Consider the following 22638-nt stretch of genomic DNA (forward strand, 5'->3'; position numbering starts at 1 on the left):
GGACGGTTGGTTTCAAGAACCCCTTGCTATGGTGAAACCTGGCAAAGAAAGGAATCCTCTGCCCTGCACTGCCACCTTTTGTCCCATGTAGTCTCATCCAAAACACAGCAGGGTCATTTCCCTGGAGTGACTCCACTCTGCCTCCACCTCTCCCTTCTAGTCTGTCTACATTCCTGCCGTCTCCACTTACAGACCTGACAAAGGCCCCAAGGAGAAGCCTGCCGGAGCTTTGCACTGAATTCCCACTAATGGAAAATTTGGAGTTGGTGGCATCCCCTCCTGGCTACACTGGAATTAGGTCTGGCTTCACTGCCTTACTGTGGGATCATATACATCTATGGAGAATGAATGGGACAATTTGGGCAGCTGCCATTAGCTTACAGCCACCTGAATTGAAAGCTCTGGGCTAGTCTGAAAATATGCTTCATTCCCTTTCTGCAAGGGTATATTTTTGCTGAGTTTAAAATTGTAGCTTAGGGTTGGGGGTGTAGCTTGGTTTTGGCTTTGCATGCTTTCTCAACACATGCTATATTTAGTGTAACTCTTTCCCTGTGCAAGACTGGGATAGTACTGAGGATTTTAAACTCCTGCCAGAAAACCAGTTTTGCTTTCAGCCTCTTATTTATGCAGGAATTGCCGCGCAGGGTCCCGGTACCAGCCACAGCACTGCAGAAACTGGCTGGGTGCAGTGACACATGCCTGTAATACCAGCACCTGGAAGGTAGAGACAGAGGATCAAGATTTAAAGGATGCCAGGCAGTGGTGGCGCACGCCTTTCATCCCAGCCCTGAGGAGACAGAGGCAGGCAGGATCTCTGTGAGTTCCAGGCCAGCCTGGTCTACAGAGGGAGTTCCAGGACAGTCAGGGCTACACAGAGAGAGAAACAACCAACCAACCAACCAACCAACCAACCAACCAACCAACCAACCAAATAAAAATTTAAAGGTCATTCTTGGCTATATAGTAAGTTCAGGGCCAATCTGAGATATGTAAGACCTGCCTCAAAACACAACACAACACACTACTCAACCCTTTCAGATAGTCCACTGGTTTCTTTTATTGTTATGAAGTCACTATGGGCTTAACTGCTGCTGCTCTCCCAGAGCTGGGCTGACTTGTCTGAGTCCACGAGGTCCCGAGTGGCAGGCCCAGTACCACAGGCTGTTGGAGAGGGAGGAAAGGCATCTGCCTCTGTCCTAGACTGTCTGCCTTTGCTTCCACCTTGAGCAGCTTTTCTAGACACGTTCAGACAGAAGTACTGTGATTTGATAATCATCTGGAAATCCGTGAGGTTCTCTTAACACTGTCTATGTTCCTCTTCTCTTTCCAGACTCAACAGTTCTCTTACCTTTCCCCTAGTTCAACCTTTCACTCTGCTTGCTTCAATTTATGTAATTTCTCCTGACTTACACCTCTTGTTTTCTAAGCACCTTAAATCTGTACCTGTCTCTAGGCTGCTTCTTCGGAAGGGAACAGACCCTAGGCAGAAGTCCCCATAACTCCAGCCTCCCAGCTCTGCATTTTGCTCTGGATTTTGGTCACCGGTAATAGACCAATTGGGTACTGGTTTAGGGAGCTGTTTCCTGTTCAGTTCAAAGAAGCTGTACTTCTTCCCAGCAGGAAGGCCGTAACCAGCACACCTGCGCAGCTGTAGACAACAGGTGCAGGAAGCAGATGATTTTCCCACTGGGATGAGGCCAGACCAAGCAGAACTGAATACAGTATCAAACAGGACATATGCAAAGAAAAACTTCATTTGCTCTTTACGAGCAAAGGTCATGCTTCATTTTTGGACAATGGTGATGAAGCTTTCACAGGAAAATAGGCTGGTACCTACTGTACGGTTGACATTTATTTTAAATAAAGAATATATTACGTCCTCACAAGGCTAGGTTTTAAAAAAGGCATCTAATAAATTTATACAGTGAATAGTATGTCTTTATTCTATTTACAGTAAATTTGTTATAAATATAATACATTTTTGAAAAGCTTATTTTTAACTTGGGTAGATTTATATTTTAAACAGATCAACTTAATTGTTAAAGTTATATAATAAAGAATATGATTTAATGACAAAAATCTTATTGTGAAATAGTGTGACAATAAGAGATGAGCGAGGGAATAAAGTCAAATTCCTTCCAAAACTATGTTCAAAGCATCAGAAAAGCTTTTCTTTTTACAGTTATGTATAAGCTATCGGGACACCATACTGAAATACGAATGCCCGTAGCCAAAGTTCAAAACCGATCTTACAGAACTGCATGAGGCAAGGCAAGAAAACCTGTAAAAACTGTATTAACACTCTAGACCTTCACAGTAAAGCTGGGATCTGCAGAATAATGGCTTAGCAGCAGTCTTGCCAGCAAGGCCTTTCCCTCTTCAAAATCATCTCCAAGAGTCACATCCCACTCCGCACGGTGCAACAGCAGACTTCGACGCTTTTCTTTTTAAGACACGGCTTAATGAAGTGTATGGATATGTTGAAATTCTGTATTATGAACATGTAAATTATTACCAGTTTTAAAAGAAAACAAAATGGAATTCTATTCTCAGCCCAGTGTACTGTGTTTCAACAAGTGCCAAGTCCCAGTACTTTGCAGTGATGAGAGAACTTCCGTAACAAGAGGGTATTTCAAACGCTGCTGAAAAACTAATTCCAGAGTCAGGGTCCATCCGTGACTCTCAGCGGTCAGGCGTTATTGATGATAATCAGAGCAGGCATGGAGTTCTGCTGACTTGTTTCAAATACTGTAACCTGGTCCGATAACTTGGCGAATACCCTTGGAGTCCCAAGGTTATAAACACCTGTATGAACAAAGCATGCTTTCAGTTGCAAACTCTGCGTCTCTTCGCTTTTCAGCTGCAGTTTATACTGTGTCTGTCCAAGCCACGTGAATGATCCATGAGTCTCCAATGCCTCTGGACTAAAAAAAGAAAGAAACACTAAGTTGTAAACTTTTTCTTTCACTTTTTTTTTCCTCTAAAGTCTTACTAACATTTCTCCTTCATCAAATCCTTTTGTTTCTAGGAATTATTTATGAAATGAACTATTATTAATAATACTTATTACTATTTTCCAGGAACAATGATAAAAGTAGATTATTTCACTTAATGCCCATAATGGCATCTAGTCAACAATGGAACCTGATTTCAAACTGAGCTCTTAACCTCTTTATTATTTACATATAAAAATAAATGTATGTAAAAGAATGCCCATGATATTAAACTTTGTAAAACTCCAAAGTGGGAACAATCCAGTGCCCAACAACACAGCACAACTCAATGTTTGTGATACACAAACATACAGACTACATGCTTGGATTTTAATGCACATTTCTGGGGTGTACATGAAAACATTCAGCATAGGCTTCATATGACTTTCTTTTGTGTTTTTGAAGATTTATTTACTTATCTTTATGTGTATGGGTACACCGTCTACACGTGTGTAATTGAACCACATGTGTACCAGGTACTTGAAGAGCCAGAAGAAGGTATCAGATCCCTTGGAACTGGAGTTACAGATGGTTGTAAGCCACCACACAGATGATGGGAACCAAACACAGATCCTGTACAAGAGCACCAAGTGCTCTTGACCACTGAACCTTTTTCCAGCCCAAGATTTATTTCCTAATACAAAAATGCCTAAGACAAACCTGCAGCTCTAGAAGTATTGGGTACTGCAGTATAATCTAAGACTCTTTTATTATTATTTTCAAATCAGGGTGGAAGAAACCTTTGATATTTAATAGCTCTGTAACACTTCTCTGATACCATATAAATAAATCTAACAGTGCTTGAGTTAATTTTATCCATGTTAGGCAATGATTCGCATAATTTCCAAACACTGAACTGCTTTAAATAATACTAAACTTTGGGCTACAAAATAACCTCTCACAAAATAAATTCTTACCTTGGTTTATGCCGGAGATCAACTATGACATCTACGTCAGCCTTAGAACAGTTAGAAAGTAAAAGGGTCACTGGTACTAAGCAAAGGCTGTGGAACAGAGACAGACAAAATCGCTAGTCAAACACCTCCTTCATAGAAACTAGCTTCTTAATAACAACACAAGAACACTTAACAGAACACAAGCTCAAAATCAAATTCAAGTATGAAAAACCTGAGTCACAAAATCATTCTAGGTACTTATTTTGTAAATAAAATACATTAATACAATCTCTCCATACTAAATATCAGAATGCATATTTTCTAGAAGGAATACTGTTAAGCAAAAGTGTTGTCCCTGGATATAAATGTGGCTTAGGTTGTGCTGGCGTTATGCCCCTGAGAGCAGGTTTCCCATCTGCAGTATCTCCTTTATTTAAATTAGAAATGTGTAGTCACAAGCCAAAGTGAAACCCCAGGAACTTACACTCTTCTGGGCCCATCTAATCCTCCAATGCTAGATGACTCACACCTTACTGAAATGCTACTAAAAGAAGAGATGCAGATATCTGCAGACTGCCCTCACCCGTCCCACTGCCCATCTCATCCTCAGACCCAGCTGACATTATGGTCCACTGACTGTTAGACCTTTCTGGAACACTTTATACATTAAAGTTATTTATCAAAAATATAAATAAATCATTCCCTATGATATTTGGTACTTAAAAATTCTCCAGGAAAAGTTGTCTCATCTTGCTGCCAAGACTGACAGCCTGGGTTTGATACCTGGGCTCCACATGGTAGAAGAGAACTAACTCCCAAAGAATGTCCTTTGACCTCCACATGAATGCCACAGAATGCATACATACATACATACATACATGTATATGTGTGTGTGTGTGTGTGTGTGTGTGTGTGTGCAATATAAATAGATGTAAAAAAAATCTTACAGAATGACATAGTTTAAATCTGAGTCCCACTGTAAGTCAGGCTATAGGTTTGATCTGCGTCTAAAACAAAACGATACAATTTTCCCCCTTGGTTTTTGACTTTATGAAAAAACCTTACACTTCAAACAGACACCTCGGAAGTGTCTGGGGCAATATCCATCCTCAGTAACACTGAAGGTGTGTGTGTGTGTGTATGTATGCATGCCCCACCCCCCCAATACACATACACTCGCAAATACTAATTATAGTAAAGGCTAAATCATTTAAGACCCAATATTATTTTAAATTTCTTTTGGTGTGTGGGTTAATGCTGTTACCAAAATAATGTTAATTTTTAAGAATGGGTGTCTGTACATGTACATAGAAAAATTTAACAAAAATAACCCTCATACCTTTTTTGATGAAATGGATGATGAAATGATTCTGGGTAGTGAAGACTTGTTTTAATGAGATTAGAAAGCTGTTCTACTGATGGTCTTGTGGAAACTGTAGTGTTTTCTGGCCTGAAAAACTTCAATAGTTCCATTTCTGGTGGCTCCTGAGAATAGACAATAAAGGCTAATAATGAAATGATGCTTTATAAAACTTACAGTATACAAACTTTTTTAAAAAAAAAACAGTGAAGACAACCTAAATCATGAAGACTATGTTTTTCTTTTTTGCTATTATTTAAACTAGCAGCCACTGCCACTTACAATATAATCAGGGATAAACATTAATTTCCTGTTTACCTAACAATTCCACACATTAGCTCAGTGATCTTAATTACTTTAATAATTTCCTTATATGTAAATTTAGGTTCCATAACCAATCACTTCAACGGTTGATGTGATTCTCATTAAATAAAACTGCTCAGTACTAAGGCTGTGGATATTCAATTATCCACAGCTGTTTTAACAGCTGAGGATCAAGAACTAACAAAAAAATTTCCATTTTGAAAATACAATCGTTTCATAGATTTAGTATTTCAAATATATTACTCAAAGCAAACACGTACTGGGGAGTTAGCTCAGCTGGCCTAGTGATGGCCTGGCATGAACCGGCTCAAGCCCCAGCACCCTATAAACCAGGCACAGTGGCCCACTACAATCCCATGCTTTGTAATCCCAGCACTTGGATGGTAGAAGCAAGAGAATCAGGAACTCAAGGCCAACCTCAGCTACACCCCACACTTGAGGCCAGCCTGCGCTACTGAATAAAGCCCCTAAATTGTTTTAAGTTTCTTAAAGGAGGAAAGGGAACAACAGCATAAAAATCACCTGACCATGGTCATCAAGACAGCTCTACTTACTTCAAAGAGCATCGTTTAAACAATGCAGCCGATTCTACTGCATGTGCACAGTATTTATGAGGACCAAGGGGAAAAACAGCAACACTCTGTGACATATGAGCACTTCACCCTGCATGCTTTCTGAAGCTGTGGGCACTTCACACTCTGGTACCATGAGGTCTTGCAGCTCACCTTGCAGACCTCCTCCCTCAGCCTTGGAATCAGTCATTGTTCCTGGAACCCACTGTTCTTTTGGTTGGAAAATAATTGTTTCTACACTGACATGTCCATTGAAAATTGAAGAGCTATAACATGGACAGATTTCACAAACATGACCCTAGCCTAAAGGACCTAGATGACAATAAACCCCATAGGACATCTGCAGATTCCAAACAGCAGCTCTGCTTTTGACTTCTAAGACATACAAACAGTCCAGTTTACTCCAGAAAATGAAGAGCTGAGGAAAGGAAGGAGGAGCTTCTGGACAGTTGCCGGGATCTTTTTCTTAGCCCCAGTCTTGGAATAGAATGTGTTTCGATTTGTAAGAACTCTGTACTTATGACTATCTTTAATTTTTAAAGTTTAAAAAATGCATTATTGGGGCTGGAGAGATGGCTCAGTGGTTAAGAGCACTGGATACTCTTCTAGAGGACCCATTTCACAACCATTCATAACCCCACTTCCAGGACCCAATGCCTTCTTACCAAGTCTGGGGGCACTGCATGCATAGACAGTCCATGGGCACCAGGCATATACGTGGTCACATATATAGTTCTTGGGCACTGCATGCACATGGTGTTCATAACATTGTCTACAGACACCAAACATGCACACAGTGCACAGACATATGTGCAGGCAGAATGTTCACTTATAAAATAAAAAGAATTCATCTAGTTAAAAGTCTTAAAATCCATTATTAAAATATTCAAGTCATCTAAACAACATGACTTCTAAATTATACTGAATAAGGGCTAAAGGTATAGCTCAGTGGTAGAGTGTAGGTCTATCATGTGTGAGGCTCAGGGTTTAATCCTCATCATAAAATAAATAACACCAGAAAATTTCTACATATCACCCGTCAGGAGAAAAGATATAAACAGTAGCCAAAGAAGGGAATTCAGACAAACTAGGCATGTAATATATGCCTCTAACTCCATAACCAGAGGCCAGTGCAGAGGCTGCACGTTGGAGACCAGCCACAGCAACTAGACCCTCTTTTAAAATAGAGAAGACGGAGCAGAGGGGTGAGAGGCCTGGCACAGAAAGGTCACAAGCACAGGGAAGCACAACGACACACAGACACAAGGGTCACAACAGCCTCCCAGCAACTGCCATTACCTGTTTCTGAGACTGTGAAAAGGCTTCTTTTCCAAGAGTACGAACAACAACATGATGCTGGCCTTCTAAAATAAGCTGCTTGTTATCTTCTACAACGTATGCCTGAAAATGCAACCAACAGAAATGTCACCTTCCCCTCGTGGTAGAAACCTCAAAAGTAACCACCTTGTAACACCTAGTATCTATCAATTATCCACAATTCTGTGTCAGCATTTGAACCTTTATTACCTTTATTTATCCATTCAATCAAAAAACATCTACCTCTCCCTCTGAATCTGTTGCTTTTTTAATAAAACTCGACTGAACCAAGTATTTCAAAGAGATAAATCTTGAATTTTTCCCTCGTTTTCTCTAGACTTTCAAACTTCAAAGAAGTGTGTGTGTGTGTTTGTGTGTGTGTGTGTGTGTGTGTGTGTGTGTGAGAGAGAGAGAGAGGGGGGGCGCACATGCAGGTGGGTGCCTGTGAAAGTCAGAACTCAACATATGCTGGACTCCTCAGCCAGCTCTCTCACTGAACCCAGAGCTAGCTCCCTGACAGGCTTGCTCCCAGGGAACTCCGGGGACCCTTCTCCGTTCAGCACTGGGGTTACAGACACAGGCCAATGCCTGGCTTTCCCTGAGTGCTGGGGAGCAGGCACTTTACCCCGAGTCCTCTCCACAGGTCCCAGAAAGACTGCTTTCTTAGGGGATCTCGGTTAAAAACCAACAACCAACTTCTTCACTCGACTGTCAAAACGCAGATGACTAAACTGTGAATCCTGAGGGTGAAAACGCCATGCCTTGTCAGACCATGAAGTCCAGGATGGCCTCAAACCTGTGATTCTGTCTGAGCACCATGAGTGTTAGCATTACTGGTGTGTACCAGCATATCCACTTTAATCCACACAATTTCTTTTGGTTTTGGTTATTTTTTTCCTAGATAGTGTCTCAATGGATATCACAGGCTGGAGTGGAATGTGATATGTAGCTCAGGCTGGAATCAAACTTAAGCCTTCTGAATACTAGAATTATAGGCACATGGCACCACATCTAGCTACATATGTTTTTAAAAAGGATTTTTTTCTACTGGTAAATAGCAAACTGAATTCATCTATTTTAAAATATTTGTCCCAATTTATATTTTTTTCTCCCTTTTGAATTTGACTCTGTTCTAGAGAAGTATCTGTCAATGGCTCTAATTTACTGTACTGTCACATTATACAAATATACAAGACTTATTTGGAGTTTTGTTTTTAATTTTATTTATTTTATGTGCATCATGTTAGCATGTAGGTCTACGCACTGTGTGCATGCCTGGTACCTGAATAAGCCAGAAAAGAATGTTGGATGCCCTGGGACGGGGTTTGTGAGCCACCATGTGGGTCCTCTGGAAGAGCAGCCCAATGCTCTTAACTCCTGACCCATCTCTCCAGCCCTGACTTAGTTGTGTTTTTGTTTATTTGGTTGGTTTTTTGGTTTTTCAAGACAGGGCTTCTCTGTGTAGCCCTGGCTGTCCTGGAACTCACTTTGTAGACCAGGATGGCCTCAAATCACAGAGATCTACCTATCTCTGCCTCCCAAGTGCTGTGATTAAAGACATGTGCCACCATGTCTGGCGAATTACTTGTTTTTTGTTTTTGTTTTGTTTTGTTTTTTTCGAGACAGGGTTTCTCTGTGTAGCTTTGCGCCTTTCCTGGGACTCACTTGGTAGCCCAGGCTGGCCTTGAACTCACAGAGATCCGCCTGCCTCTGCCTCCCGAGTGCTGGGATTAAAGGTGTGCGCCACCACTGCCCAGCGAATTACTTGTTTTTAATAAGCCAAATTTTCATTTGATTCAAGAGACTCCCTCAGAATGCTGCAAGAGTCTCAATGTTTGACTCCTTTCAATTTCTGTACTCACTGACTGGTGACAGCTTGTAATTTGGGGGTCACACTTTTAAGTACGGCTGTCCTAAGGCACAGGACAACCCACACAGCCTGCTCAGCTCAGAACCCAGAAGTAAGGAGCTGAACAGCTGCTCGTTGAGCCTTTATAGGAACTCATCGATAAAGTCTTGAGACAATGTCAGACATCTTTTACATAGACATTTCCAGGCCAACCTGAGCTACATAGGAGACCCTGCCTCAAAGCAAAACAATTTGACACCCAAGATATGAGTTTGGTCCTGAATAGCTTTGATTCACAAATCCTCCCCTTCCTGTGCATGATATCCCACAATTAAGATGACTTTACAAGTGTTCAGTAGCTAGCTAGGTGTGGTAACACACACCTGTAATCCCAGCACTTGGGAGGTACTGGAAGGATAAGAAGTTCAAGGCCAACCTTGATTATATGAGATCCTGTCAGAAAAATAAAAACCAAAAAAGAAGGGAAAAAGTATTTTTAAATTCTCTTTAATTTACAGACATTTTCTCAACTCAATATAAATGCAGCTCCAGGTATTTACTACTACTAAACTTTGTATCATATTCTTTAATACATTTAATCTCTATTTTCTATCAAGGATTACACCTTAAGTTTTCTTTTACATATGATTAGCAGGCCATTTTTTAAAAAGTAAAATTTTCTTCCCAACCAAGATCATTGTGGATTTGACAACTAAGTACAGATTATAGCACATATTACTCAAAATCTTACCTTAAATGCATCAATATAAGAGCCTATGATTTCAAGCTAATACATAACAATACATAACAGTCATTTTAACATAAATCTATGCATTTTTTATATGTTTAAAAAATATAAAATTTATGTAAGCAGTGTTTCATTTGAAGTTCATGCAAAGTCAGCACGGTTTCAAAATGTAAACTACTTGCATTAGCAATAAATAAAGGTAAAAATAAGAAAGGGAGGAAAGGCACACAAAGAGGAACACAACAGCACCAAGCCCAATGCTACAGAGCCGGGAACTGAGCGCCCAGACTCACAGAGCCGTCTCCTTCTCGACAGTGTCTGGAGGTGCTCATGACAGTTTCATGGAACCTGCTCTCACTGACCTGCATGACCACAATACTCTTTGTGACAGAGAAACAACAGTGTCTCACAGAAGAAAGCTATCTGCTTTGATTGAACTCCTTTAGACAAAAACATTCAAAAAGTCATTATGATAGAATGGCTAAAAGTTATAAAATAATTTCAATATTGAAAGTGAAAATTTTAATCAGAAAAATGTGAGTATACAGTTATTCTCCAATTTGAAAATAAAATATTTAGAGCTGAATATAGTGGTACACAGGTCCAATCCCAGCAAAGATGGAGCTTTATAAGTTCAAGTCCAGACTATATACATAAAACAAGTTCTAAGCTAGCAGGGCTATAAAATGAGACTCTGTCTCAAAAAACAAAATGAAACAGAAAAACAAACAAACAAACAAACAAAAAAACCCCAGTAACAATAACAACAAAAAAGGAAAGGAAGGAAGGCAGGTGGGTGGGCAAACATCCAGGCTGGGTGTGATGGTACACACCTGTATTTCCAGCATCCCTGGAGCTAAAGCAGGAGTACAGAGTCTGAGGCCTACCTGGCTACACAGAAAGACCCTATCGCAAAATGCAAAACAAACAAAACGTAAAGGTCTCTAAGTGAGACTTGCTGACAGCATGTAATGCACTACCTTCCACAACACGACAATGTTCAGGTCCACCTCACTGCACTTCTGAACCAGCCGCACAGCATCGTCTACAGGTTTCTCTGGATGTGCAGAAAGCGGGTCTTGTGGTTTCTTCAACTCTGAGGATAAACTTCGGTAAAAGAAATCTGCACATGGACTTGCTGAACTTATTATCTGTGGAAAGAAAAATCACTTGTCTACATAAGTGTTTTAATTCAATGCCCTGTCAAAACTTACTCATTTAAATATACTCTGCCAAAATTTACAATTCTGTAACTTACATATATCCCAAAGTTCAGTCATTAATTTCTTGTCTGTGCAGCTAAATATGTGAAGGCCATTTGAATACTTAAAAGATTTAGTGCAAATTGTTTATAACCTTAAAAGGTGTTATACCAATGTAATCTATATTGCCATGATTTTCCAAGTGTCCAGGAGAATGAAGAAAGACTACAATTCTATAAAACAAAAGTGCTTCTCATCCATTTAACTCCCTAGAAACATCAGTCAGATCCTTGAACTAAAACTCATTTTCCTTGTGGTTGTTGTTAAATAATTTTGTGAAAGAGTACTTTTTGAGGTGTCTGGCTGAATTAAAAAGAAACTATACAGGCAGCATCTAATGAAATAACATTGATAATCACTGGCATTAAATGGCCCTTTGTATTTACCTGAAAGAAACAATGTAAGAAAAGATTCAATTTATAGGATTTCCCCTAACACAGAATACTCTCTCACAGTAAAACCTCTACATTTACAGTTTTATGGATTACAATGAAAAGATCATTTATATGGAAAGCTTCACAATACAAAGAAAATATTAAATGTTAATAAATACGTGCTGGGCTGGAGAACTGACCCAGCTGTTAAAGGGTAGGCTCACAACCCAAAATACAAGAGGTCAGTTCCCAGTACCCACTCCAGCCACTTAAAAAACAAACAAACAAACAAAAACCCTATTGATGGGTGATGTCATTCTGTACGCTGTGAATATGTGTTGCTCTGATTTGGTTGATAAATAAAACGCTGACTGGTCAGTAGCCAGGAAAGAACAGGCAGGATAAGCAGACAAGGAAAATTCTGGGAAGAGGAAGGCTGAGTCAGAAGTCGCCAGCCAGACACAGAGGAAGCAAGATGACAAGGCAGAACTGAGAAAAGGTACCAAGCCATGTGGTTAAACATAGATAAGAATTATGGGTTAATTTAAGTGTAAGAGCTAGTCAGTAATAAGCCTGAGCAAATGGCCAAGCAGTTTTAATTAATATAAGCCTCTGTGTGTTTACTTGGGGGATGTGAGTGAGAGAGATCTGTGCCGGGCAGGACATAGGAAAACTTCCAACTACATCCCATGTATTTTTTTTTTTCTCTTCTGATGAACTTTTTCTGATAAAATATCATCCCCATAACTTTCTCCTTAATCTGTAGTACTTGGTCTTATTCAACCAGATACTTCAAAACAGGGGCTTTGTTTCTGCCTTCTTTGGTACTTATGTGCAATATTTTTTAACAACAAATACAACAAAAATTGCAGTTTTAATATAATTTAAGGGTTCTACTGAAGCCTCTAGGAATTTAATTTTTTTTTTTTTTTTTTTTTTTAAATTCTGAAGAGGGCGCCAGACAGATCTTGCTACAGATGGCTGTGAGCCACCATGTGGTTGCTGGGAATTGAACTCAGGACCTCTGGAAAAGCAGTCAGTGCTCTTAGCTGCTGAGCCATCTCTCCAGCCCCAAATTTAAATTATTTTTAAATTAAAAACTCATCCAGGGCCGAGCGGTGGTGGCGCACGCCTTTAATCCCAGCACTCAGGAGGCAGAGGCAGGCGGATCTCTGTGAGTTCGAGGCCAGCCTGGGCTACCAAGTGAGTTCCAGGAAAAGGCACAAAGCTACACAGAGAAACCCTGTCTCGAAAAACCAAAAAAAAAAAAAAAAAAAAAAAAAAACAAAAACAAACAAACAAACAAAAAACTCATCCACCAGGTTTGGTGGCATAGGCTTGTAATTCCAGTAGAGGCAACTAGTGAGACCCTTCTCAAAGTACAAAGTAAAAGAGGACTGGATTATAGCTTAGTGGTAGAGTGCTTGCCTAGCATATGGAAGATCCTAGGTTTAAGCCCTAGGATCATCAGCATCACAATAAACAAACAAAAAGACAACAAAGAAAAAGAAATGATGAAAACATACAAGTGAATACCTAAAATACTGCTAACTCTTAACATTTAAAATCACACATGCTTTGTAATTATTGGAGCTTCGTAGCTTTGAGATATTCCTTAAACAGCTGCTTCCTCAAATATTGTCACAGAAGTGAGTAATGTAAAAACTCCTGATCAGAGAAATGCAATACTTTAGAGATGTCTGGAATTGTTAAGGAACATGAAGAAGTCATTTCATTAACAGAACAATTATACAGGATGAGAGGGTGGCTCCCTAGATGACCTCCCCAGGTTACAGCAGAGCTTGTTAAAAATGCGCAAGGCAGGGAGATGGTTCAACAGGCAAAAGTACTTGTCACACAAACTTGGTAACCTCCAGTGGATGCCTAGAGCCCACATCTTAATTCCAGCATCCTTATGGTAAAGTGAAGGTGCTTACAGGAGAAGCAGCCCAAAACTTGAAGGCCAGCTAGCCTGGGAACATAAAGAGTACTGCAGAAGAGACATGGGGAAACCCTTTCTCAAGCATGGAAAAGAGAACTGACTCCAGAAAGTGGTCCTCTCGGACCTCCACACATCCACCATGGCACACACAAGCACATGTATGTGAGCACACACAAAATTAATTAAAACAAAATGTTAAAGCATGTTCCAGGCTAGGGACACAGCTCAGTTGATAGATTGAGGGTTTAGCATTCACAAAGCTCTGCGTTCAACCTACAGCTCCGCACGGAAGGTCAGAAATGGTGACATGGTGCTATAAGCCTGTAATCCCACTAGACATGGTGCCATAGGCCTGCAATCCCACCAGTCATAGTCCCATAGGCCTGCAATCCCACCAGACATGGTCCCATAGGCCTGCAATCCCACCACACATGGTCCCATAGGCCTTCGATCCTACCATGTATGGTGACATAAACCTGTAATCCCAGAACTCAGGAGGTAGAGACAGGAAGAAGAGAAGTTCAAGGTCATCCTTGGCTATATAAGGAGTTACGAGGTCAGGCTGGACTTACATGATACCCTGTCTTCAAAAAAAAATTTAAAAATCATATTCCCAAACTCTATTGTAGATCACAATGGAGCTTCAGAAGTGGGGGAAGAAAAGCCTTTATTCTAACAAAATTCTCTACACCTGGACACTTAAAACTAAGGTCTAAAGTTTGAGGCACTACTAAGGTCTATAGTATTACCTAGAAACTGACAACTGAAAACCACACAGAACCTCAGTTTCCACCACAGTCCTGACAAACTGAAACTGTACCTTAACAAGATCCCAACCGCATACTTCTTAACATTCGAAAAGCTTGCTCCAGGTGATTAATGCATATTATGATCAAATGCTGTGGGATGGTCTGTATGTCAAATCTGTTGCTCTGATTGGTCAATAAATAAAACACTGATTGGCCAGTGGCCAGGCAGGAAGTAGGTGGGACAAGGAGAGAGGAGAGTTCTGGGAAGCAGAAGGCTGAGGCAGAGAGACACTGCCAGCTGCCGCCATGACCAGCAGCATGTGAAGACGCCGGTAAGCCACCAGCCACGTGGCAGGTATAGATTTATGGAAATGGATTAATTTAAGATATAAGAACAGTTAGCAAGAAGTCTGCCACGGCCATACAGTTTGTATGCAATATAAGTCTCTGTGTTTACTTGGTTGGGTCTGAGTGGCTGTGGGACTGGCGGGTAACAGAGATTTGTCCTGACTGTGGGCAAGGCAGGAAAACTTTAGCAACAAATGGCGCCCAACGTGGGGCAAGAGTTTCTACCTAAAACCTGAGAAAAGATTCTAAAATGGAGCTAAAAACAGCTTCCTAATTGTCTCTTTCAAATGAGCAGCAGCCTGCAGGTTTGAGCTACTGGCGGGTTCCTAGCATGCGAGCTCGATCTGCAGTATGGCGGGAATGAGGCCTCTGCAAGTGGCACATTAAGCTACATGGTGGATTTAGCCTTTGCTAGTACAAAACAAAAAGAGGTTTCTGGGCTACACACTGCTTTGATAAGAAGCATAGACCCACTATTTCTGAGAATTGATGACTCCCAGAGCTGGCGGAAAACGTACCACCACCATGTTGGGAAGCTGAAGTGGGCGGAGCCAGCAGCCACAGCGCCGTTTCAGGCTTAAAAGGCTGCAGTTTAAAGCAATAGGCTCAAGGTAATATAAAAAATAAGCCATGTAAAGATGGCTACCACACAGAGAATCTGGATTATGTTCTCTTTGATATTCGTAACTGAAGAAAAACATTTGATTGCAAAAGCTGTTGAGTTATGCCAAAATGTATATTTTAAAGGTACCTTGACTTCAAAATTTGGCTATAAGTATATGTTGCTTTGGAAAAGAGGCTCTGCTTTTGTTTCTACAGAAAGCCAGAGGCTATGGATTTGTTCCAGATTAAGATACATCAGGTTTGACCAGCCAAGACCACCTGAAAGGTCTCCGATGACACCATGGCCCAGATGATCCAACATCCAGAATCGTTTCAAGGCAACTGGCTCAGACGATACAGTCTCACGGACTACTCCATGACCCTAAAATTTTCTTTGTGTCCCCATATGATACAGCGCCCCCCTCCAGCAGGAAGTAGTAAGAGAAGCTACGCCCAAATTCCCAAATATACCACGCTGGCTTTGGAGATGTGTAAAAGTTAAAACCTTCCTTTTTAAAAAAAGAAAAGGGGAAGTGCTGTGGGATGGTCTGTATGTCAAATCTGTTGCTCTGATTGGTCAATAAATAAAACACTGATTGGCCAGTGGCCAGGCAGGAAGTAGGTGGGACAAGGAGAGAGGAGAGTTCTGGGAAGCAGAAGGCTGAGGCAGAGAGACACTGTCAGCTGCCGCCATGACCAGCAGCATGTGAAGACGCCGGTAAGCCACCAGCCACGTGGCAGGTATAGATTTATGGAAATGGATTAATTTAAGATATAAGAACAGTTAGCAAGAAGTCTGCCACGGCCATACAGTTTGTATGCAATATAAGTCTCTGTGTTTACTTGGTTGGGTCTGAGTGGCTGTGGGACTGGCGGGTGACAGAGATTTGTCCTGACTGTGGGCAAGGCAGGAAAACTTTAGCAACAATCAAATGTTACAAAATTTTTTCCAATTCCAAGACAGCCTATGTACCCAAAGTTTCCAGGTCTTGGAACCATGTAATATGCCCAAATTTGAAGATGACAACATGAGAAAAGAAATTTAAGCAGACTTACAAACAGAGGTTCTAGTTAGAAAACTGTGGCTGCACTTTGGCCACTTTTGCTAAACAGAAAAGTTTCCTCAAGTAATTTTGGCTTTTCTAAACTCCCAAGCACTGTGCTTCCTTCACTGGATATTTTCAGAAGAAGTTAGTTTTACATAACTAAAGTGGTACAGTCCATATGGCATGCTTGGATTAAAGGTGGGTTGTAAAACTCAATGAAGTTCATATGCTCACTATTCAAAGATAGTTATTAGGGACGCTACAGTTTTTTCAGAACAGACAGATAAGCCAAAACTACGATTTTTACGTCAAATACTAATGTGCATCTTTGCATACCTGTTCATTTCCAAAGATGATATCTGCAAAAGTGTATTTTTCGGAGGACTGTATAGCAGCTAAAAAAAAAAAAACACCACAGGAAAACAAACTAATTAGGCCACTGCTGTAAGATATAAAATAGACATTTAAGAAAGTGTCAAAGTAAAACACATTTACCTTCTTTTTGTTTACATCTTACTGCCTTGAAGCAAAACTTTCCTTTCTCCCTACTGGCAAGTTTGGCATCTAGGAATAAAAATGTTTCTCAGGTTACAACATGTGCAAAGCCCAATTCATTATTCAGACTTCCTTCGTCAAAACAGAAAGCAATTCAAAATTTAAAAAAAAAAAAAGGTTTTATTTGGTTGGATGTGGAGATGCAGAGGCCCAAACACCCTTCCTCCCTTCAGCTGCATCTTCATGTGTGTGTTCCCAACAACAAGGAAGTGAGTGACCCAATCCTCCCTCCCCCGTGAGATCAGTGTGAGGTAAGGGCACAGACCTTTGTTTTCAGAGATGTTCACGGATTTGTGCAGCTGCCAGTGCTTGCTACTGCTTGACACCTGTACCATGTGGAACTCCTTAACCCCTGCTTCACTCTGTCAAAGACACACACAAGTCATCTGAGGTTAAAGGAACCGAGGTAAAATACTCCAGTGAGGACAAAATCAGATGCTACTCAAATCAATCCAAAGTAACATTAGAGGGTGGGGAAGGAGCTCAGTGGGAGAGCACTGACCTCATGTACAAGGCCCCATTTAATTCCCAGCATAGGAAAAAATAAAATGGGGTGGGGGGAGAAACATCTAGATGTGTAGGGGCTAGAGAAATGGATCAGTGGTTAGGAGCACTTGCTGAGCTTCCAGAGGACCTAGGTTCAGTCCTCAGCACCCACATGGCAGCTTACAATAATCTATTCCATTTCCAGAGAATCCAGCCCTTTTTTCTGGCCTCCATGGACACAAGGCACACATATAGTTATATATAAGCAGACAGAACATTCATATGCATAAAATAAAAACAAATCTTCAGAAATAAAATAAAAACATTAGATGTAATATGTATTGAAATAATTCAACAATATGTATCTTAAAAGGTTATTCAAATCCTCTAACACTCTGGAGAAAGCAACATTTCACTGAAGAAATATATTAGTATATTATATATTCATAGTATAATATATATCCATACATAAAGTTATTAGAATCTACTAATTCTGGTAGTATTTAATCATCAAAATTATTTGTAAGTCAGCTATGGCAGTTCACATCCAGTCTCAGCACTTGGGAGGCTAGAACAAAAGGACCACGGTTTACAGACTACATCTCAAGTTTCAGACTTCTCTGGTTACAGAATGAGACCCTGACTCGAGAGAGAAAGAATAAATCGGTTGTGGACTTTTAACTAAAACTATGACACTTTCTGAGACAGAGTAATAGTTCAGTTGGCCTGGCATTCATGAAGCCTGTGTCCAATTCCTAGCATTCTATAAGACAGATGTGGTGATACATGCCTATAATCTCAGTGCTCAGGAGGTAGACACATGGGCTTAGAAGTTCAAAGTAGGGCTGGAGAGATGGCTCAGAGGCTAAGAGCACTGGCTGCTCTTCCAGAGGTCCTGAGTTCAATTCCCAGCAACCACATGGTGGCTCACAACCATCTGTAATGAAATCTGGTGCCCTCTTATGGCATGCAGGCATACATGCAGGCAGAACACTGTATACATAATAAATAAAATAAATCTTAAAAAAAAAAGCTCAAAGTAATTCTCAACTACAGAATGTTTGAGACTAGATCTCGATCTCGATCTCTCTCTCTCTCTCTCTCTCTCTCTCTCTCTCTCTCTCTCTCTCTCTCAAGAAAAGGGGGGGCATGACACTCTTTTCTTCTGATGCATTTTGTCCAGAAATATCTCATTTTCAAAAAGATGTGTGTGGGGGAACAACAAGCAATTAGCTGGACACAGTGCCACCTGCCACTTGCCTATAATCCTGGCTCTCAGGAGGCTGACAAATTCAAAGTTACCTAGACTAACACATAGGAGCCACTATGGGACGGGGGAGAAACAACAAAAAACTCTCAAACTAGTGTGTAACTTAAATTGTATATAACTGTTATGTTTCCTTAAATGAGAGCTAATCTGACACTAGAAATTACTAACATTTTCTTACTCAAATAATGAACATAGTCTTGTGAAAAATCACCAACATTTCGGCACAATAAACCTCAATGTTTCTTTAAAAGTGGTTTCACAGACTTATGAAACTTAAAAGCAAGCATTACAGAACTGATAACATTTGATAAGTATCTGAACTGATCAACTTGAGGCTCTATAAGCTTCACAATCACCTTCTTGACTTTGGAGTGTACAGAGAGAAATGTCTTTTATAAAGGGAATGGTACTGTCAGAGCATGTGAGAACAGGGCTATTACGGTAATACGGAATGTGAAATCCTCACAGAATGACACACACTTCATTACCTCTCAGACTGTATCACCAAATACTACACCTGACACCGATGTACCATACTATTATCAGCAGATCCTTTCACAAAATGAAACCCAGTGGAGAATTTTAACATGTTTTCATACTAGACTATGTGAATAGTTCTAAAATCCCTACTTACGCTAAACTGTAGGAAAAAACATTTGCCAAAACCAAACATTTCTAAATACACTTTAAACAAAATTCAGCTTTAAAATAACTTACAGTATTGGTATTTTCCACATCCACAAAGACTAGCATATTGCCTCCCCTGCCTTCTTCATCTTCAAGTGAATTACTTCTGCAGACAGTTGCTCGCACGTTCAAAGACCGGCTAGTACAAATAACTGCAGTGTGTCTTAATATTCTGTGTCTGAAGATTAAAAACACATGCAAACTGAATCTAAGAGTCTCTCCCCATGTTACAAATCTCTAAATCTAAATAAAGACCAGAAACATGGTAACTTCCAGGATTGCATAAAACCAGAAAACAAATTATAGTTAGACTAAGTTCAGTTCAATTGTTTCTTCTCAATTTAGAAGAAAATTAACAGTAATCCTGGCTCTAGGCTTTTTTCCTGCTCATAAAACCATGACATAGTGAAAATAACCTTCACATAAAAACATATACACCTTCTCTCTTAAAAGAGGTCCCAAAGATGCTCCCAAAATGTATGGTGGCACACACCTTTAATCCCAGCACTCAGGAGACAGAGGTAGAATGATCTCTGTGAGTTTGAGGCCAACCTGGTCTACAGTGAGTTCCAGGCTAGCCAAGGCTACCATAATGAGATCCTGTCTCAAAATAAATAAATAGGTCTCAAAATTAAAACTACCAATAAAACCACAACTTAATTTTTTTCTTAATTTGTGTATTTATGTGTGCACATATGTATGGGTATCCAAGGAGGCCAGAAGAAGGCACCAGACTACCAAGAACTGGATTACACCCAATATGAATGCTGGGCACCAACCATGGGGCCTCTGGAAGAACAGCAAGAACTCTTAACCCCTGAGACACATATTCCCAGGCCTGAAACTTCAACTTTTAACTTGGTATTCAAAACTGCACATTTCAAATGCAATGTCTAGTTTTTAAGCCAAAGTCTGTGTTGCTTCAGGATGGCCTTACATTCCTGCTCTTGCCTTCATCTCCCCAATTACAGGCATGTGCTACCACATCAAACCCTACTTGACCTCTTTCCCACAGTTTGTACTGTGGCAAAAGCATTCAGTTCTTATTCTAACTGGTAAACCGCTGTTCGTAAAGAAAGGTACCCACTGGAGTGGCTGACTCCGGAATCCATGTCCTGGAGTCTCTCTGCCCTCTGAAGCCCCTTTCACTGCCTCAGCTCTAAAGCTCCCCTGGCCAGAGTGCTGTGGCCGTCCTCTTAAGGAGCATCCACATTACTAAGAACCCACAATGCACCATCCTCTTAAGGAGCATCCACATTACTAAGAACCCACAATGCACCATCCTCTTAAGGAATTCACATTATTAAGGCCCCAAACTGTACCATCACTTCAAGTATTTTCCTATTTTTGTCCTTATACTGTTTCTTATGACATTTCGATATTCTACAGAATAAAACAAATGTTAATTTTATAAAGATGGCAGTAGTATTCAAATTCTGCTGTGAAACATGTAGGTCTGAAGTTGTACAACAGTGAGGTTGGAGATCTTAAGTGATTGTCCACTGGAACACCACTGCACACACATTTCCCATACATACCAAAATCATATTCTTACAAAAGGATGCTGTATGGAAGGGGGCTTGATATACATATGACACAGCATTTAAATCTATTAAAGAATCAGTAAGTTTATAGACTTAAAAAAAAAGTAAAAAAATTTTTGAGTTTTTCACTTTCTATTTAAAAAACAAAACAAAACTTCATGTAGCTATTTTTTTCCATTCTTAGCTACCTAGAATTAAGTAATAATTATAACAAATTCAGATATAAACATCATACATAATTTGAAAGATGTATCTTTTTGTTTTTTTGCTTGTTTGTTTTTTGTTTTTCAAGATAGGGTTTCTCTGTGTAGCTCTGGCTGTTCTGGAACTTGCTCCATAGACCAGGCTGGTCTGGCACTCAGAGGTCCACCTGCTTCTGCCTCCCGAGTGCTGTGATTAAAGGCGTGCGCTGCTGCTGCTGCTGCTGCTGCTGCCACCGCCGCCGCCGCCACCACCACCCAGTCAGGAACATGGTGACTTCTTAGTAAATGATGATGTATAATATATTAACAAGTACCAACTATTTATTCAAATACGTAAACACACTAAGTACGGATCTTACACTTTAAAAGTGTTAAGTTACCCACCGTCTTTTAGGCTGCTTTTTAACACTTTCATAGTAAAATAAAAAGTTAATCTCATGGACACCCTCTTCGTCTGGCCCACGAAGCCACATTGGCAGCTGGACAGAAGCCCCGGGGAGCAGCACGGCATCAGGAAGGGGGACTGGGATGGCCTCCAGTTGCTGTCCTGTGCTGGTCCCAAAGTCTCCAGAAGACGCACAAGACACAAGTGCCGTGCCTGCAGAGGCAGCGCCTGTAACTACCGTCTTGTAAGCACTGCAGTTTTCAGATGTGGAAGGGCTCAGTGGTGTTAGAGCAGCAGTGTTGACCCCAAAAGTGAAGAACTTCGGACGTTTAGACACAACCTTCAATCCAGTCAGAGGACATTTGCTGACATTGACAAATTCGACATATGCTTTCCGGATTTCTCCACAGAGGAGCCCTGTAGGAAAATGTATAAAGAACACCTGCATTGGAGGGAAAAAAATATTATTACACTGTTAAAATTCTGAGCCTCTGATGAGCAACGCTGAAACTGTTTTCTAGAAGAACAAGTTATTTCATAGTTCTATCTCTGAATCAAGCATCTAATGTTTTTTGCCACTCAGATTTTAAATTCTGAATTTAAAATACAAGAACAAGATGACTAATTTGTCAAACTTGCATCACTATGTAGATTATGGACAAGTTAGAAGCTATTTTGAATGACTCTAAAAATTAGATGAAAACGAGTCTTGGTTTATCACTGTCAAGTTTAAAAGTATCTAACTGCATCAGTAAATAACCTTGGCTCTCACAGGAGAACATAGAGACCAGACCTATGATCCCATATTCACAACTTTAAAATCCAAAAGCTCCACATAACCCAGGCTTTTAATAACTCAATGGGGGCAAATGGAAGATTTTTCAACCTGTGGATAAAAGTAGGCATAAATCACACCACTCAAATGCTAAGAAACCAAGACTAGAAACTTAATGACTTCCTAGTGATTTAACACAAAACAGACAAAATCAAACTCTTGAAAACACACCCCAGCACTCACACAGATGGCCTGTGGTCCTCATTTCAACCCCAAATACATAAAAATTTTCATTCTTTACAAGACTGGTCAGCCAACATTAGTTGTTTCTACAGAGTAAGAAGTGGCCT

The 22638-nt window shown here is 40.3% G+C and overlaps 1 protein-coding gene across 7 annotated transcripts in view; it reads right to left on the reverse strand.

Moving 5' to 3' along the window:
• Nucleotides 1–1916: 1916 nt before the first annotated feature.
• Nucleotides 1917–22638, reverse strand: part of Trappc8 (trafficking protein particle complex 8) — a 95377-nt gene continuing 74655 nt past the window's right edge. For all 7 annotated transcript variants that reach the window (XM_028886553.2, XM_037196974.1, XM_028886549.2 and 4 more), the window contains 10 exons: nucleotides 21513–21955; nucleotides 19412–19559; nucleotides 17204–17300; nucleotides 16879–16947; nucleotides 16720–16778; nucleotides 11040–11210; nucleotides 7445–7546; nucleotides 5229–5374; nucleotides 3911–3997; nucleotides 1917–2924 (listed from right to left, as the gene is read on the reverse strand). In XM_028886553.2, the coding sequence (XP_028742386.1) occupies nucleotides 2690–2924; nucleotides 3911–3997; nucleotides 5229–5374; nucleotides 7445–7546; nucleotides 11040–11210; nucleotides 16720–16778; nucleotides 16879–16947; nucleotides 17204–17300; nucleotides 19412–19559; nucleotides 21513–21955 (1557 nt within the window). In that variant the 3' untranslated portion in view covers nucleotides 1917–2689. The remainder of the gene's footprint in view (nucleotides 2925–3910; nucleotides 3998–5228; nucleotides 5375–7444; nucleotides 7547–11039; nucleotides 11211–16719; nucleotides 16779–16878; nucleotides 16948–17203; nucleotides 17301–19411; nucleotides 19560–21512; nucleotides 21956–22638) is intronic.

The sequence above is a fragment of the Peromyscus leucopus genome, chromosome 19 (assembly GCF_004664715.2).
Source record: "Peromyscus leucopus breed LL Stock chromosome 19, UCI_PerLeu_2.1, whole genome shotgun sequence".
Classification (NCBI taxonomy): Eukaryota; Metazoa; Chordata; class Mammalia; order Rodentia; family Cricetidae; genus Peromyscus; species Peromyscus leucopus.